The 15,467-nt window shown below is 38.6% G+C and overlaps 1 protein-coding gene and 1 pseudogene across 2 annotated transcripts in view; both read right to left on the reverse strand.

Moving 5' to 3' along the window:
• Positions 1-15,467, reverse strand: part of CNGB3 (cyclic nucleotide gated channel subunit beta 3) — a 168,018-nt gene that overhangs the window by 75,520 nt on the left and 77,031 nt on the right. For both annotated transcript variants that reach the window (XM_010378557.2, XM_010378558.2), the window contains 4 exons: positions 9,157-9,207; positions 2,732-2,818; positions 915-979; positions 34-156 (listed from right to left, as the gene is read on the reverse strand). In XM_010378557.2, the coding sequence (XP_010376859.2) occupies positions 34-156; positions 915-979; positions 2,732-2,818; positions 9,157-9,207 (326 nt within the window). The remainder of the gene's footprint in view (positions 1-33; positions 157-914; positions 980-2,731; positions 2,819-9,156; positions 9,208-15,467) is intronic.
• On the reverse strand, positions 12,518-15,448 carry LOC104674285 (annotated as a pseudogene).

A 15,467-nucleotide genomic window follows, 5' to 3' on the forward strand; every position in this document is an offset into this window, starting at 1 on the left:
AAAAAAAAGGTTTCTTTCAACATTAGAACTTACTTGTTTCCTTCCCCATCATACACCCATCTAGTAGTGCCAATTCCTTCATAGTTTGAAGCCCAGTAATAAACACAGGCATTAATGTGCAGAATAAACAGCAAGTATCCGGTTGTTCGAATAACTCTGTCAGAGAGAATAGATAGAAAGTAAGAATTCATGTTGTTTCTGGAATACAGTCTATTTTAACATTTCCATTTCCTTAAAGTCTCCAGTGAACCCATTGCTTTGGATTTGTGAACTGTTAACTCTCATTAGTACAGTATAAAGTGATGGTACCATTGCATGTTTTCCAATGGTAATGTCTTGACTGGGATTGACAGAGTGTAGGGAAAAAACAAACAACAACAACAACAAACTTCCTCTTTTTTCACAGATGTTGTGAGTCAACTCCGTGAAAGACATGCCTCAAGGGTCACCTCTTCAGTTTAAGTCCCATAAAATACACTATGCTGATTTAACTAGGTATCTCTGAAAAGCTCATGAGACTTTACGCTAGGATGAATGGCGACTAGAGGTTTCAGTGCAAGTGAAATTTAGAACAACAAACGAATGAAATTCAGATTAGGAATGAATTATCACAAGAAAGGTTTAAAGTCAACTTGCAAAAGAGTATGTTTTTCTGTACTTGTTTTGACAGAAGCAGATAGTAAGTCCTATTTTCTTAGTCTAGTACTCTTCTAAAATCTGATGATTTTCATACTTTTATTTCACTTAAAATACCCACATCTGTTCTAGAACATAGTCCTATATTTTATGTAACCAAAGCTGAAATTATACCCTTTTTTTTTTGAAGAGGGAGGTCATATCCCTGCCAAATTCTGTCTAAAACGCTGCACCATTGCTTTTTCCCCTTCCCCCAAGTATACTGAGTTATACTTTACCTGTAAATATATGCTTTGTCCATTATAGACTCTAGGTGATGATTAAATTCAAAAAATGAAGTATACTGTATAGAAAAGCAAAAGAAATCCAAAAGCATGTTAGTCTTAAATATATATATTTAAATAAAACTATATGAAATAGATTTTATTCATTATTGAAAATAATTTTATTCATATGTCTTTAAAAAAAAAAAACAAAACAAGACTCTGTTCAGTGGTATTTTCCTCTGGGCAGTACATTTTATAGCATGATATCACACTTCCAGAGCTTCTTGCTTTATTTTATTGCTACCCTCTAGTTATAGTCTTACTTTTAATATTTGTTGAAAATGAAACTTAAAAAACATTTTTTTCCTTTTTCTTTTGTAAGCATGTAGTAGAACTCTATTTCCCAACAATTAAAGTCACACTCTCCAAAAACATACATAAAAGAGGAAAAGTGTAATGCGTTACAGTTATAAATAGATGTTAAGTCTTATTGCTCAACACTAGCAGTATTTTTCAGTGAATTGCATTAAATGTGTATTTGTTTAAAGAAAATTTAAACTTCAGTAAGTATTAGCACTGGCTGTTCTTGACAGTATTCAAAGATACAATGAGTTTATGTGCATCTAATACAAGCAGAGTTACTATTTCCCTTAAGGCTTTTTCCTGCTTACTTCTACTTTTATCTCAACCTTTTCTGCCTGCACGCACTCCTACCCCCTACTTCCTCTTTTATTTCTATAGGCAATAAAGTATGGAATCCAGAGCCAAATGCCAGTCCTATCTCTGCCACTTACTACTGTGTAACCATGGAAAAGTCTCTTGCTGTTTCTCTGCCTTGGTTTTCTCATCTGTAAAACAAGGTCAATAAGAAAAGATGCCCCCAAAAGGGTTGTGTGCATATGTAAGTTAATACATTTAATATGCTTCAAATCATAGACTCTTACAGATAGGAGGGCCACAGAGATTACTTAGTTCAAAATTTTGCCCAACGTAGATATGACTGCAATAGAACATTTAGAATTAAAAATAGTGTAGGTAATAGTAATGACTATTTAACTAGAACTATACACAAAGGATTTGTTTTTCCAGAGTTCATAAGTAGGAAAAAACGTCTTCGAACACTCAGATTATGATAATTTATATGTGTGGTAATTTGTTTATTGTGCTCTTAATACAATTTTGCACAAAGGCATGATTTTAAATTTAGCTTAAGTGTTCACTAAAAAGAAAATGTATATTCATTTGTTTTCTCATTTATAATTTGGAGACATATAGATAATAAATATTTATCCTAGAGAATTGTGCATTAAGATGACACCCTTATAAATACGTGAAATGAGTGGACTATGGGGCTTTGAAAAGAAGATTAATGTTAACTGTCAGGATCTCCTATATTTAAACATCTAATGGATAGAGAGGGCTTTTGGACATTTTAGGGTTACAGAGATGGGGAATGAAGAGTTGGCACTTTATAAGCTTTCATCATAATGTCAGATAAACTCCTAAATCTACAGAAACATGATTATTTCTGAAAATTGGTTATCTCCAAGCAGGTACCTTCTGAAATTTCCATGTGAGATATAAAATAAAAACCAGGAGCAACTTTCACCAGTAGACATTTTTTTCTTCCTTCATTAAAAAAAAATCATAGCATTGATGAGGGCAGAAAGATGGAGAAGAATTTGGGAAAAATCAAGAATATTGGTAATTTTAAGATACTTTAAATTGTTTCGAGATTTCCATTATAAGGAAATGGAAATATTTCCATTATAAGGAAATGGAAATATTTCCATTATAAGGGAAAAGACAATTAAATATACTTATCTTACCTTTAACATCCTGTTTGCTCTAAATATTGGATTAAACCCGAAGAAGAGGTAGCAAACATCAAATGGTATTATTGATGCAGCATCCAACTGTTGAAAGAACACATTCAAAAATACGTTGTGTTTACATGCCTTTCTGGGAATGGATGGATTTACATTGATGTCTGTAAAAGTTGACCAGTCACAGTGCATTATTTGTTATTTAATCCAAAACTGCTTTCAATTAACTATGCATGGGGCTTTTTAAGGCTATTAGCACCATGAAAACTATTCTGTAGCCTCCTTCCACCGTATTTCATTTCCACCACCATGCATCTGATCTCTCCTTAGCACTGCATTTACTGGGATTTTTATTGAGCTGTCACATATACAATGGGCATAGTTGCTAATGTTAAAATATGTTTGAATAGTGTTTTTAACATGGGGCTCTTGGACTAGAAATCAAGTCCATTCTTGATTTTATTTGAAAGCATTGAACTTTCATTGTAGTGATTTATTTTTATGTTTCAGCCAATTCTCCAGTGTTCAGAGTCAATTATATTGTGGTTCATTTAGGCTCTTCAATGCTTTCTACTCTTGTCTACTTTGAACCACTTTGCTACCAATAAACTGCTTTAAAGGTATCTATCAGAGTCCTGTGCAGGCTGAGAGAGGAGAGAAAAGAAATCAGTAATGATTGCAATTAATCAGCAGCTCTGATGGGAGGAGGTATTGAAAGTACTATTATAGCTAAGAAATTTTTAAAAATAGTCATGTATTAAAATTATTTTGATCTTCTGTTAAACTGGTCATTATGATTATTTTATGTAAAATAATTATTCATTTTTAGTAAATTTTACATGGTCTTAATAGAGTATATTTAAAAACTTTAAGACATCTTAAGATAATTAAGAGCAGTTAAGAACGTATTGTAAGGCCACATGTATAAAATAGAGAGTTGAGGAAGTCCTAGACAGAGGAATCAAGCAAGAGAAAGAAATAAAGGGCATTCACATCAAAAAAGAGGAAATCAAACTATCACTGTTTACTGATGATATGATCATATACCTAGAAAACCCTAAAGACATCTCCAAAAACTCCTAGATCTCATAAACAAGTTCAATAAAGTCTCAGATTATGAAATCAATGTACACAAACCAGTAACACTGCAATACAGATACAAAAATGACCAAGCTGAGAAGCAAATCAGGAACTCAATCCCTTTACAACTGTAAAACAACAACAACAACAACAAAAACAATAATAAATCCTAGGAATATACTTAACCAAGGAGGTGAAAGATCCCTGCGAAGAGAACTACAAGACACTGCTGAGAGAAATCATAGATGACACAAACAAACAGAAACACACCTGATGCTTATGGATTGGGAGAATCAATATTGTAAAAATGTCCATACTGCCAAAAGCAATCTACAGATTCAATGCAATTCCCATCAAAATACTAACATTATTTTTCACAGAATTAGAGAAAACAATTCTAAAATTCACATGAAACTAAAAAAGAGCCCTTACAACCTAGGCAACCCTAAGCAAAAAGAACAAATCTGAAGGCATCACACTACCAAACTTCAAGTCTATAGTTAGCAAAACAGCATGGTACTGGTATAAAAGTAGGTACATAGACCAATGGAACAGAATACAGAACCCAGAAATAAAGCCAAATACTTATAGCCAACTGGTATTAAAGCACACAAAAACATAAATTGGGGAAAGGACATCTTGTTTTTTAAGTGGTGCTAGCAAAACTGGCAAGCCACATGTAGAAGAGTGAAACTAGATCCCTATCTCTCACTTTATACAGAAATCAACTCAAGATAAATCAAAGACTTAAATCTAAGATCTGAAACCATAAAAATTGTAGAAGATAACCTTGGAAAAATTCTTCTGGACATTGGCCTGGGCAAAGAATTTATGACTAAAGCCCCAAAAGCAAATGCAACGAAAATAAATAAATGGGACCTGATTAAAAACTTTTCTTCACATAAAAAGAAATAATCATCAGAATAAACAGACAACTCACAGAATGGGAGGAAATATTTACAAACTATGCATCAGACAAAGGACTAGTATCCAGAATCTACAAGGAATTCAAATCAGCAAGAAAAAACAAATAATCTCATCAAAAAGTAGACAAATGCCATGAATAGACATTTTTCAAAAGAAGTTATACAAATAGCCAAAAAACATGAAAAAAATGCCACCCCCAATTGCATCATATCATCAAACCTCATTGATTTTATTGTACAGGTACTGATCTTTGTAACAATTTAAGTGGTGTACAGAACAGTACTTAAAATAATGTATTTAAAATTAAAAAGCAGGCACACTGTAGACCTGTCTAGTGCTACTATAAAACCTATAGTTTTTGGCTCGAATCATAGCGATTTTTTTACTTGCTTTCTATTCAGTTGCTCAACTCCCCTCTCAACTCCTCTATGATGACAGTCATTAGTCATTAGCCATTTTAATATTAACACATTGGCACAGATTTGTGTAGATCTACCATTCAATCCAGCAATCCCACTACTGGGTATCTACCCAAAGGAAAAGGAGTCAGTACATGAAAAAGACACATGCATATATGGGTTTATTTCAGCCCAATTCATAACTGCAGAAAATATGGAACTAACTGATCTTTGTAAAAAGATGTGTACAGAACAGTAATTAAAATAATGTATTAAAAATAAAAAAGCAGACACACTGTTGACCTGTCTAGTGACCTGTCTAGTCAATAAGGAAATAGAAATTAAAACCACAATGAGATACCACCTTATTCCTGAAAGAATGGCCATTATTAAAAAGTCAAAAAACAATAGATGTTGGCATGGATGTGGTAAAAGGGGAGTGCATATACACTGCTGGTGGGAATGTAAATTAGTAAAACTTCTATGGAAAACAGTATGGACATTCCTTAAACAACTAAAAGTAGATCTACCATTCGATGCAGCAATCCCACTACTGGGTATCTACCCAAAGGAAAAGGAGTCAGTATATGAATAAGATACATGCACATATAGGTTTATTTCAGCCCAATTCATAATTGCAGAAATATGAAACTAATGTAAGTAGCCATTGAACAATGAGTGGATAAAGAAAATGTGGTATATGTACACCACGGAATAATATTTAGACATAGAAAGGAATCAATGTCTTTTGCAGCAACTTGGATGGAGCTGGAGGCCATTATTCTAAGTGAAGTAATTCAGGAATGGAAAACCCAACACTAAATGTTCTCACTTATAAGTGGGAGCTAAGCTCTGAGTATGCAAAGGCATACAGAGTGATATAATGGACTTTGAAGACCAGAAGTGGGGATGGGCTTGGGGTGGGACAAAAAAACCTGCATATTAGATACAATGTACACTACTCTGGTGATGGGTGCTCTGAAATCTCATAATTTACCACTATATAATTAATCCATGTAACCAAAAACCACTTGTACCCCAAACGCATAGAGTTGAGATAATTAATTGCCTAACAATTTCAAAGCCTGCTGCTATTGAACAAGAATAGAACTTCTGGTTTGAATTAACCAGATTAGCTATTATAAACAGATTACTTACTAAAAGTATTAGTTTAGAAATTACATCATATCCTCAAACCTCATTGATTTTACTGTATAAGTATCGATCTTTGTAACAAGTTAGGTGTACAGAACAGTAATTAAAATAATGTATTTAAAATAAAAAAGCAGGCACACGATTGACCTATATATTGCTACCCTAAAACCTATAGTTTTTGGCTCAAATCATAACGATCTTTTCGCTTGCTTTCTATTCAATTGCTCAGCTCCCCTCTCAACTTCTCTCTGCAGACAGTCATTAATCATTAGCCATTTTAATATTAACACATTGGCACAGATTTGTGTAGCCAGAGATAATTTATTTCTCATTGAACTGTAGAAAATTGATTGAAGTATTGACTAACACTAAACTCTGTGCAAGACAATTTGCAAAGCATGTTGGGGTTGAAATAGGAGTAAGATATTGTTGCTATTCACAAGAAGTTGACAAGCTAATAGTGGAATGACCAAGTTCAAAAATACAGTCATGTGTCACTTAACAACAGGGATATATTCTGAGAAATGCATTGTTAGGTGATTTCATCATGTGAATATCATAGTATGTACTTACAGAAACCTAGATGTATTATCTACTACACACATAGGTGGTATGGTATAGACATATAAGCCTAGGCTTCTAGGCTACAAGCCTTGGAGCATGTTACTGTACAGCATGCTCTGTATATTACAGTATATTATTGTATGTTATTGTACAGCATGTTACTGTACTTAGTACTGTAGGGAATTATAACACAATGGTAAATATCTTTGTATCTAAACACATCTAAACATTGAAAAGGTACAGTTAAAAATGTGATATGAAAGATAAAAAATGGTACACCTGTATAGGATACTTACCATGAACGGAGCTTGCAGGACTGGAACTTGCTCTGACTGAGTCAATAAGTGAGTAGTGAGTGACTGAAGGCCTAGGACATTACTGTACACTACTGTAGACTTTATGAACACTGTAGACTTAGGCTACACTAAATTTGTTTAACAATTTTTTTCTTTAATAATAAGGTAACCCTAGCTCACTGTAACTGTTTTACTTTATAAGCTTTTGAATTTTTGAAAACTTTTTACTCTTTTGTAATAACACTTAACTTAAAACACTCATTGTATAGCTGTGTACAAAAGAATTTTCATTATATTTTTATTATATAAGTTTTTTCTATTTTTAAATGTTTTTATTTTTACTTTTAAGCTTTTTTGTTAAAAACTAAGACCCAAGCACACAAATTAGCCTAGGCCTACATAGAGTCAGGATCATCAATATCACTGTCTTCCACATCCATATCTGGCCCCATTGGAAGGTCTTCAGGCTCCATAACATGGGTGGAGCTGTCATCTCCTATAATAACAATGCCTTCTTCTGGAATACCTCCTGAAAGACTTGCCTGAGTCTCTTTTACAATTAACTTTAAAAAAATTCATAGGAGTACAATCTAAAATAACAATAAAGAGTATAGTATAGTAAATACATAAGCTAGTAACTTAGTTGTTTATTACCATTATCCCCAATATTATGTACCATACATATTTGTATGTACTATATGCCATACATATTTGTACCATACATATTTGTATGTACTTTATATGACTGGCAGCCAGTAGGTTTGTTTACACCAGCATCACTGCAAACAGGTGAGTAACACATTGCACTGTAATGTTATGATGGCTATGATGTCACTAGGCAATAGGAATTTTTCAGCTCCCTTATAATCTTATGGGACCATCACCATACACATGGTCTGTCATTGACCAAAATGTCATTATGCTAACACAAATTAAATATATAAATTAATTTAGCCCTTATTCAAACTCAGGAAAGTAAGAGTTTGGAATAAGCTTTATGGGATTACAAAAGTATTAGTCCTCTTTGTAGAATTCATCAAAGCAGCATAGAGATCTTTTATGAATATGCCTAAGTATGTGGCAATTTTTAATAAAGAAAATTAGTTGGAGATTTTTTAAAAAGCCAGTTGATCTCTACTAAAAAATACAAAAAACTAGCCGGGCGAGGTGGCGGGTGCCTGTAATCCCAGCTACTCGGGAGGCTGAGGCAGGAGAATGGCGTAAACCCGGGAGGCAGAGCTTGCAGTGAGCTGAGATCAGGCCACTGCACTCCAGCCCGGGCGACAGAGCAAGACTCTGTCTCAAAAAAAAAAAAAAAAAAAAGCCAGTTGAAAGGGATGTTAATCATTGTAGATTTCCAACAGGGATAGTTTGAGACCTAAACCCAGATTTGTATTTTTAAACAAACTTTGAGGCCACCAAAGAATTGTCTTTGAAGTGGGGGGCTAGAGTTCACTCCGATTGGGTAAACCAAAATAACCCCTGACCTCTGCCTATTTCTCAGAGTTAGAGAGAACAAAGTACTTAGAAAACAATTATGAGCAATAAAACGTATGTTTTAGGAAAAGATGGTTCCATGTTATCTAAACAATTGCCTCTCTTCTATTAATAATTTTTATTTTGAATATATGAGAACAAGAAAGAAGCAGGAGTAGAAACAATTTTGCAAACCTTTACAACATCATGCTACATGAATTGGGGGCTAGAATTTTGTAGACAAGGCAAAGTATACAACCCATATTCCTTTATTGATGTGTAAATTAGAATTCAAATGTGGGCACTAACTTATTTTGGTCTGCTTAATAAGGACTTATATGTGGAATTACCCATTTGCACCTACAAGGAAATATATCAGGTAATTATTGAGAGGCAGAAACTTCAGGCTTATCTTTGTCTAATAAAACTTCCTATGTATAAACTTTGTTTATAGAAATCTATAGATGGGATTTAAAGTCAAAATGGTAAGAGATTACTTGAGCAATTTTGAAATGGTTTGTGAGTCACCTACCTGAAATTTTGTAGAAGTCCTGTAGTTTTTCCTTAGCTCATTTGGATCCACCTGAAACATATTTGTATTTTCATTAATTTTCACCAATTTCATCAATTATTTTTTTCTCACTTTTAAATTTATATTTACAACTATTTCTCTTGGCTGGTTCCTTCCAATCTCAGCCAACCAATAGGGTCCATATTCTCAGGTTTTAAAACAAATAATGTTTGGTTTTAGTTTTCTTCTTCTTGCTCTATTGTTTGCCACAGTCAAGCTTCTCAAGAGAGTTGCCTACCTGCTTTACTCTATATCCTTCCCTCATATTTATTCTTAACTCATGGCAATTTGGTGGTAATTTGGCTTCTTCCCACTTCTCTCACTTCTTCAAGGCTAACAGTACAAAACCACCAATGACCTAACAATGACACCCAGGGTATCCTTTATGGCACTTAGCATCCTGTTACGCCACTCATCATAATTTGAAATGACACATATATTGCTTGGCTCATTTATTTAAAATTAGTCTACTCTATTAAATGGTAATCTATCTGAGGACAGGTTTGATTTTGCTTAGCAACTATATTTAACTAGTGCCTAGAATATACTAAAAGCCCAGTGAATATTTATTAAATGAATGAATGAAGAAATGGAAAGATGAATAAAAACCTTTGAAGCATTAAAAATTTTTTTTGGACAATTTTTTTCCTTGAAACTTTTTCTTTTCAAAGAATCTGTAATGCCACTCTTAGTTTACTTTATTTCTTCACTTCCTAGTTTTCAATGTTCTTCTTGGATTCTTGGGCTAGTCATTTAAAAGTCAACATTCCCCAGGATTTAGCTCTCTTCTCTTTTCTCTTCATACTTGCTTCCTGGGAAATCTCACCCACGTTTATAGTTTCAGAGATTACCGTGTGAGTTGATGCTACCAAATCTCTACTTCCACCTAATATCACTTTCTTGAGCTGTTGGGTAAACAACTGCCCATTGTCTTCTTCACTTAGCAGATCCACTGCACCAAACCTGAATTCATCATCATTCTACATTGCCCTTGAGCCAAACTGTGCTCTTCCTCCTGCTTCTGAGTATCCTAAGAGCACCCTCATCTACACTGCTTAGTGGTCCTACACTGTGCGGTCTCCCCCAGTCCTCATACAACCAATAGCCAAGTTCTACTCATTCTTCTTCTGAAAGTTTTCTCATGTGCATTCTCTCCTTTCTGGCACTATCTCTGACTTTAGTCTTGTTCCCCTGGAACAATTCTACAGTGGCAGCCAGATGATCTCTAAATCAGATCACTTAAAATCCTCGTTCATGTCAAATCCTGCAACTCCACATGACTTTAAGAAAAAAAAAAATGAAAGCACCTTTTCAGGATATACAAAGCTCTACTTTCTGTTTCCCACTCACTTCCTGGAGCATCCCAGAAACAGAACCAACCCACTCTGTTCAGCAGTTCCTCAAATGTATCATAGTAATGCCTTCGCCCATGCTGTCCCACAGCTCAGAACATGTTTTTCCTTTTTTCTTGTGGAGGACAAAGGTGCAGGTAACACCAACTCATCCATCAAGATTTGGACTAAGGGTCTTCTCTGTCAGACGGTTTTCTCTGAGCCTTATAGCACCCTGGCCATGCCTTTTCATGACTCACAGCATAAAATCCCACCATTTTTCTTTTGCTGGTCTGTCCTAGACATTCTGAGCTATGTAAGAGAGTAGGGTCCAATCTTTTTCCTCTATTTCCTCAGTTCCTAACACAGTGTCTAACACATAGTAGGTGTTCAATAAATGTGTGACAAGTGATAGATGACTGAATGGCATTTGTTAATATTCAGACCTAAAAGAATTAATGTGAATATTGGACTTAAATGTTTCACTTATATGTAGTAAGGGATTTTCTAAGGGCTCTTAATTAGTTGACCAAAGCATTATAACTTGGACACATGGAAGTAGCATCTTCTAACAATTATCATTCAGGCTGTCTGGAAGTTTTAAACTGCTGCTTGAGCAATGTTAAAGATTGGTTAGTCAACTCCCAAGTTACTCCCCACACTACCGACTTTTTTGGCTTTAATTTTTACTCAAATACACATACTAAATTTTACATAAATATATTAGAAAATACATGACATGCTCATTTAATGATTTTTACTGTGAAACAAAATGGTTTACATAGGTAGACATAGATACAGGTTCAAATAAATAGCCTTATAAATCATGTACCACAAGAGTAAAATCAGTCACTTCCTTCAAAGCTTATATAGGACAGCCAGATAGATATCAAGTGCCAGACAGTTAAGTTAAAATACTACTTCCACCCTGCATCCAGGAAGAATGTTCTTAGCACATTTGTCTGTTTACTTTCAAGGTTGTCAATGATTCTATGATTGAGTAAATGTAAATGCAACTAAAACTTGCTAGATTAAATTAAATGCCACGTAGTGATTTTAAATTCTATCTTCTTTAGAGCAGTAAATCAACTTGGCATCATTAGCCTTACGAGGATCAGCATGCTTACCGGTAACAATTAGGTACTTATTTTTAAAATGTCACCCCACTTAATTCTCTCTCCCTCTTTTAAGCCTCATCATTATGCCACAGACATTTCTTCAGGGGAGGCTTACTTTAGGAAGGATATGCTAATTGCACCTAAATCCTTTTCCAACGGGTACTTTTTGAAGATCTACTCAGGTGTTAGTATATTTACTCAATATTCACCTCTTCTTCCCCCACACCATGGCTAAATCCATTTATTCCAAAATAAAAAGCAAAACAAACAGAAGTTGCATCACCAGGGCACCATGACCCCATCCCTGCCTCCTTTCTCTGTCCCATGCTATCAATAAAGAAGTTTCTGAGCCCCAAATAATTATTAGAACCTCCTCCCCATGTGTCAGCTTCAACCTCCTCTATGTATGATACAGGGGGTGGCCCTACCCCTGGAATTACAAAATGTTACACAGATACAATATGTCCACTGGGGATGGGGAGTCACCCCCAGCAGCCTGTTCTCTCGTCTTTTCTACATTTAGCCCCATTGTCCTGCCTCAGCTGCCTCTCTAAATAAGAAGATGGGAGCCCCTGTGAGGGAAAAGTTGCTTTAGTGAGAGTAAGGCCATCAGGGAGGCCACCAGGCCTCCTCCAAATAAATCAACTCTATGAGCCTCTGGCTCTTAAATAACCACAATAATCATCCAGAAATTAAGGACTCAGCCTGGGCCAAGGTGGCAAAGGGTCTGCACTTGTTTGTCTCCCCATATCACACAGGGGTCTTACCTTGCTACTCTAATGATAATGGGGTGACTGGGAAGGGGTGGTAAGGACCTGATGGGGACGAGCTTCTGGCCCCACTTCTCCAAGCTTTGCTGACAGTGGCCGGCTTTTAGATGACGGTGATCTTCACCTCATTTCTCATCAGCACGATAGAAAAATGGAATGCAGGGGTTACTGCCCAAGCCTGGGTGCTCCTGGGGGTTCTGCATCTCAGGAAGCAACTGCATAACCTGCTGTGCAGTGGGATTATCATGGTGAGAACCCTCCCCGGCCTTTCCTTGTGCAGGTTCCACACTGTGGACGAGGCTCATCTTGCAAAGACCACCCTGCTTGTTGGTAGTCCCAAGCTCCTGGGGGAGCTGGGGTGCCTGGAGCGGGCTCATCAGCAGGGTTCTGGGCAGCTGCCTGGAATTTGCCACGCCACTTGTTGTGGTTGCCCACAAGCCGCAACACCAGCTCCTGCAGCTCCAGCAGCTCCAGCAGCTCCAGCAGCTTCACTTTCATCTTCTTCTTGTCCTGGGCCAGCCTGCTCATGTATTCCTTCTGTTGCCACATCTTCAACACTGCCCTTTGGCTCTGGTACAGTGTGATGTACTTTCCTGCGGGAGGATAGGGTTCAGACACTGGGATCCCTCCGACCACAGTGTAGCTCTCCCTGCCATGTCCTGGCCTCCCGCTCACTGATGATGTCTGTCTCTCCAGACAGTTGGATACAGTGACGTTCCAGCTTTTCCATCTGGTCCTTCAGGTCCACCTTCTCCTGCCTGAGCTCCATAAAGTGACTCTGAGGCTTTTCCATGGCCCTCTGGAGGGCCTGGTGGGCCTTCCCACATACAGAATTGTCTCTAGTCCCTGGGGCTAGGGCTCCTGCCTCTGGCTCCTTCTGGACCAAGGCCACCAGATGAGCCAGACACTTACAGCTCACCCTTTGCTCCTTCAGCTGCCCACATGGCTGTGCCTGCTCCTCTTCGGCTCTGGCTACAGCTGAGTGTAAAAATGCCACCATGGCCTCCCGACTCTCCAGGTCCTCCAGGATGCTCAGCATGAGTGGAGGCGTCTCCTCCTTACTGTCCAGTCCATCTCCTTCCCCATGGAGAGCCCTGAAGGTCAGCTGGGCCTGTAGCTGCTGCTTCTGCTGGCTGGTGGCTTCCAGGTGCTCCTGGGTCTCCTGCAACTCTTGGCAGGCCATCTCAGCCACCACTTTGCCCTGGGCTTCCTCCTGCTGCAGCTGGTCTATGAGCTGGGTCTGCAGCAGTAACTGCTTGTGGAGCTCCTTCTCAGAGGGCACCTGCTGAAAGGTGGCCACCTGCTGCTGATAGGCCGCCATGTACTGCTGCAGGTGACCCAGGTATTGATCTCACTACTGCTGCAGACTCTGAGCCTTTCGGCTCTTCAGCTCTACCATCTCCTTCAGCTCACCCAGCTTCTCGCCCAGCTCCTTCTTGATATACTGCTCTGACTACAGTTTGCTGGTGATCTCCATGTTCTCATTTTTCAGCTTCATGAAGCCGCTCTGCAGCTCGGCCATCTGCTCCTTGAGCTCACCATTCTGGGAGACTGCATGATTGATGGTGGCGAGGTCATTCTGCATGGTCTCCAGGGTTTGCCTGCCCGCCTCTGCCTGCTCCTCCCAGAGCTCAGCCTTCTGCTCCAGCTCCAGCAGCAGTCTCTCCTCCTGCTCTTGGTTCGGGCAACTCAAACCCTCATTATCTGGCACCTGGGCTTGGAGCTGTCCTGCTAGACCCTCCAGCTCCTCCTGCAGGTGCTCGGCCTCCACTTGTAGCTGCTGCTCCACCTCAGAGGGCCCTGCCGGGGGCTCCAGGAGCAGGGGTTCAGCCATCTGGTTCCTCAGTTCTGCCAAGCTTGTCTCTAGCTCCTGCACCCGACTCATGCTGTGCCCCTTCTCCTCCCTCAACCTGTGCACCTGCTCTGACATCAGCTGCATCCTCTGCTACCACATGGTGCTCCCTCCTTTTAGATTTTCAGTATATTGATCTTTCTCTATCTGTAGCTGTTTCAACAACTCTGTAACCTGCCCCAGGTGTGCTTCCAGCTGTGCCTGATCCTCCATGGCCTGCTGTAACTGCTGGTTAGCATTAGAGGGTTCACACTGGCTTGAGGACTGTTGAAGCAGGAGCTTGGCCCTCTCCAGCTTCTTTTGCAGCTCCTCCAAGTTGAGCTGGGTCCCTGACTTCTCTGATACTAGGACTCAAGTTTCTCTTCTAGTTCTGAGTTCTGCTGCTTCAGATCTTCATAAAACTTCAGCCTGAGGGCATCTCTCTTTTTGGTTAACTCTTTGTTGTACTTGTCCGTCGTCTTCTGCTGTGTAGAGACAGCAGAGAGAGCCCGCGCCAACTCTCCCACATGCTGCCAGGAATACTGCAGGCCGCTGGCCAGATCCTTTGACTCTCCTTCAAACTACCTGGCAGCACGCTGAGTGTAATACAGGGCTGTCCATAACTCTCCTTTCTTGGACATGAGTATCCCTGTGGTCTGAATTTGAACCTGTAACTACTCCCTTTGGGCTCCCTGCTTTCAATTCCTTGCTTTCTTTTCTTCTTTCAGTTGATCCAGAATTTCTTGGTTCTATTGTTTCTCCAGATCCTTCAGGTTAGCAGATGATGCAGGGCCCTCCCCATTGACAAAGGATGTAGACTCAGAGGTAAGACCATTGAGCTGTTGGGAGAGTTGCCCTGGGCTCCCAGTCAATGAGAAAGCCTTGGTTTCATCCATGAGATTGGGACCAATGTCAGCATCACGATTCTGAGGTGCCACCATGCTAGTGCGACTGGCACCAGGGGAAGAGACACCACTAGCTAACATGGTGTCATGAGCAGACAGTTGTAGGGGAGAAACATGGTCTTTGGATGTATCATCAGGTGAATGGCAACCAACAGAAGTGGTTGTCTCAGGGTTGCTGCCATTTTTAATTTTCTCCTTTTTTTGCTCTTGTACCTACACCAGGGTATTTTCTATGCTGATATTCTCTCAATGTTTTCTTGGCCACAGCCAATTTGCTCTGTAGGGTTTCTTCCGACATCACAGGGCAGGGTGGGAGG

Source organism: Rhinopithecus roxellana, chromosome 9 (assembly GCF_007565055.1).
Source record: "Rhinopithecus roxellana isolate Shanxi Qingling chromosome 9, ASM756505v1, whole genome shotgun sequence".
Taxonomy (NCBI): Eukaryota; Metazoa; Chordata; class Mammalia; order Primates; family Cercopithecidae; genus Rhinopithecus; species Rhinopithecus roxellana.